The sequence below is a fragment of the Centruroides sculpturatus genome, unplaced genomic scaffold, assembly GCF_000671375.1.
Source record: "Centruroides sculpturatus isolate CEXI.00-Female unplaced genomic scaffold, Cexi_2.0 scaffold6187, whole genome shotgun sequence".
In the NCBI taxonomy this organism is placed as follows: domain Eukaryota; kingdom Metazoa; phylum Arthropoda; class Arachnida; order Scorpiones; family Buthidae; genus Centruroides; species Centruroides sculpturatus.
The window spans coordinates 1-3,398 of NW_019390290.1; the positions used below are offsets into that span (position 1 = coordinate 1).

At 29.4% G+C, this 3,398-nt stretch overlaps 1 protein-coding gene across 1 annotated transcript; it reads left to right on the top strand.

The window, feature by feature from the left end:
* Positions 1 to 507: 507 nt before the first annotated feature.
* LOC111617444 (dimethyladenosine transferase 1, mitochondrial-like) lies at positions 508 to 990 on the top strand (the record flags this gene model as incomplete). Its single annotated transcript, XM_023358734.1, has 2 exons — positions 508 to 661; positions 748 to 990. Coding segments are annotated over 2 exons (329 nt in total), but the record flags the coding sequence as incomplete, so codon positions are not given.
* Positions 991 to 3,398: the final 2,408 nt, after the last annotated feature.

The window sequence follows — 3,398 nt, forward strand, 5'->3', positions numbered from 1 at the left end:
ATTTATCAAGATGTGAGAGAGAGATTGTTTTGGCCTCACTTTACAGATTCATTTTTCAAGTACTTGTAAAGTTTCACAAAATGTCACACAGACCATCTGTGAATTTTAATAGGCATTCACTCTTCTGACACTAAAAATTCAATCACCAATTGCCACTTTGTTCAGAATGAGAGAGACAAGTTTACATCTAACTTAACTGTTATGCAACAAAGCAAACCAAGACTTCACGCATAAAGACAAAAACATTCACTGCTAGTAAATGGTGACTGTCACGTGTTTCTGTACTTCAGAATGCTACAAAAGGAGACATTATTTATCGATTGACGCTTGTACATATTTAATTTTTGAATTTTAATAATTTTATTTAATGTATAAATAAGTTTGAGTTTAAAACATTGGTGTAAACCTGCACATTCACTCTTATATTTTTTTCTGGTAAAGTATAAGAAATTTATAGGAAATATTTTTAATTTTATATCTTTGAATTTTAATAATTTTATTGTTCAGGATCAGCATTTTTACCAGCACCTGAAGTTGATGTTGGTGTAGTAACTTTCACACCTTTGAAAGAGCCTTTGATTAAATGTCCTTTTCCATTAGTAGAAAAAGTTAATCGGACTCTGTTTCACACGAGACAGAAAATGTGTAAACACACTGTGAAGTAAGTTATATAGATATTCTGCATTAAAAAATAGTTTAAAAATACAAAACAAGAATGATTAAACTAAAATAACTAAATTATTTTAGATTGTTATTTCCAAAAAACAGACAGCAGTTGTTGAATGAAGTTTTTCGTCAGACAGGAATTGATCCAGAAACGCCTCCATTTAAATTAACTAATGAAGAAATTGGTCAAATCTGTATGTTATATGAGCAGTTTTGTAATGAATATTCAGATATTAGAGATTATAATTTTAGATGAAATTATTTAATATATAAGAATCATTTTGTATAAATTGTTATATATTGTATAATAAACTACAATAATTTTAGAGACTATAACCCTAATTTTATAACATTTTTTCTCACATACTCTTTCTGATTTTTCTATAGAAGAAGAATTATATAATGTTAGTAGTAGTTGATGACATTTTACAACTATAGAACTATGCATAATATATTATTTATTATACAGTACACCCTTTTATAACATGGTAGATATGTTCAGTGTTTTATGAAATTCATGTTGTATGAGTCTTTAAATACATGAGCCAATCACAGCCCGGCACATATACAGTTTATGGCTATGGCTGTTTGAAAGGTTTTCTTCCATAAAATTAATCGATTGTAGACTAATTTGACTGAACATTTCCAAAACATGTATAATTTTTTGGGACTAATCCATATAAACTATGCTATAAACAAAAAATTATAGGATTACTTACCGAGTGTGCACCGTTCAATGATGCCATTGCTTAAGCTTGTTTTCGTCGTGGAGCTTGTCATAGAATGGTGCTCATGTGCTTCATGATAAATTATTTTTTTTTGGCGGAAAATTTGCTTAACTTTGGAGACATCATTAATATAAATATAATTTTTATGGCCATTAGAGCAGCGGACCTAATGTCCGCTGCTCGTTTAAAGTAAATGGTTTGTGCAATATCCACTGTTGGTCTAGATTTGACCAATCCTGTCGCAACACAAGTTGGTGAGGACATTTTACTGTATCATATGAGTCTCTTTTAGTGTATTTATACGAATATGATTGCAATTTTTTTGCTGTTGTATACGAATCCATATTATATGAACTCGTTTTATAGAGAGGTCTACTGTATGTGAATACAAGTTGCCAGCAGATACAGTAGTTGATTAACTGCTTAAGCCCCGAGCAATTTTTGATATAAATGTAATTAAACATAAAAAATACTTAAAACTGAAAAAAAAGAAAGAAATGCGTTAATTTTGAAGAAAAAGCTTCAAATTTTATTTTCCTTTGTCACGCCTTTCTGTGAAATTTGACACTGATGAATCATTGTTTACACAGCTGGATGACCTTGAGAACAGCTGGAGTCGGATTTCCCGGGACATTCTCAGAATTCTCGGGAGGCAATAGGTTTATAGTAGGGTGAATACTAGTTGGCTGTATATTTTTAAATATTTTTAAAAAATTAAAACTTTTATTGTGATTTCCGTCCCCCCAACTTAATTAAACTTATATATAATAAAATCTATTAATTAAAAAAATTAAAAAACTATTGGAGGTCGTTTTTGATATCAGAAAGTAGCTTTAAATAACTTTACCAAAGTAAAATCCGTGCACTACAACTTTAGAACGATTAATTAAATTTGATAAAAAAATCCCATTAAAAAACAATTAAGCGTTAATTGTGCGTCATTAAAGGTTGATTAAAAAAAAAAATTTCAAAACTCCCCTTAAGGACCATGTTTTATGTGGTCCTTATGTGGTCCTATGTAACTTGCCCGAGATATCTCGAGCTTGAGGCTTAAGGGGGGGCTACATTTATGGAGATGTGGTGTGTAGAGCAGTAACGAAAGTAGCATGGCAAGGAAGAAGTAATAGCACAGCAAGAAAAGCAGAGAGGAAACAGCTCTGATTAATTTTTTAGCATTCATTGTAATTACTACTAAATATATGGATAAATGATAATTTGATACTAATAATAGCCAGAAAAGTTAAGGAATAATTACTATTACAAATTACTATTTAGTGTTTACATTTCTTTTTTTATTTATTTTTGTTAACAGTCAATAATTATTATTATTAGTAATTAATATATTTTGTTATAGTAATTTTTTTTAAATAATTACTAAAACAAAATCATTTTATTAAAAATATTAATTACTGTTATTGGTTACAAATTATAAGTAAAACACTGCATAAATTTCATCAATAAGGAGAATGGAGNCACATAAAGAACTATTACACTGTTTATTCAAAATAGAACTTAACTCTAAACTTTGAAAATTTCTTCTTTCAATTTACCTGGAGAGATAATTGTTTTATCCCTCAGGCTATGAGGGGATTTTATATAGCAAAACCAGTTAAAAAACTTTTGCTTCAACCAATTTTGTCGCAAACAGATCAAAGCAATTTTGACCGATCTTGCGTTTAAAGAATTAAACATGGTAATTATGAGGGTTGACTGATAAATAAGGGTTCCATTTTCTATAAAATTAGTTTGGGGGAAAAAGGATAATGTGACTACAGTAGAGCGTCGATTATCCGAATCAATTGGGGACTGGGGTTGTTCGGAAGATCGATGTTTCAGATAACCAATTATGTATGAAAAAATATATTAATTTATCCCAGTTTGAGTTTAAAACATTGGTGTAAATGTAAAATTTTTTTTTTTTGGAAAACATTAGAATTCCTCGGAATATAAATACTCTATGGTAGATCATTGATTATCCTAAATAATTGAGGCAGGGTGGTTTTG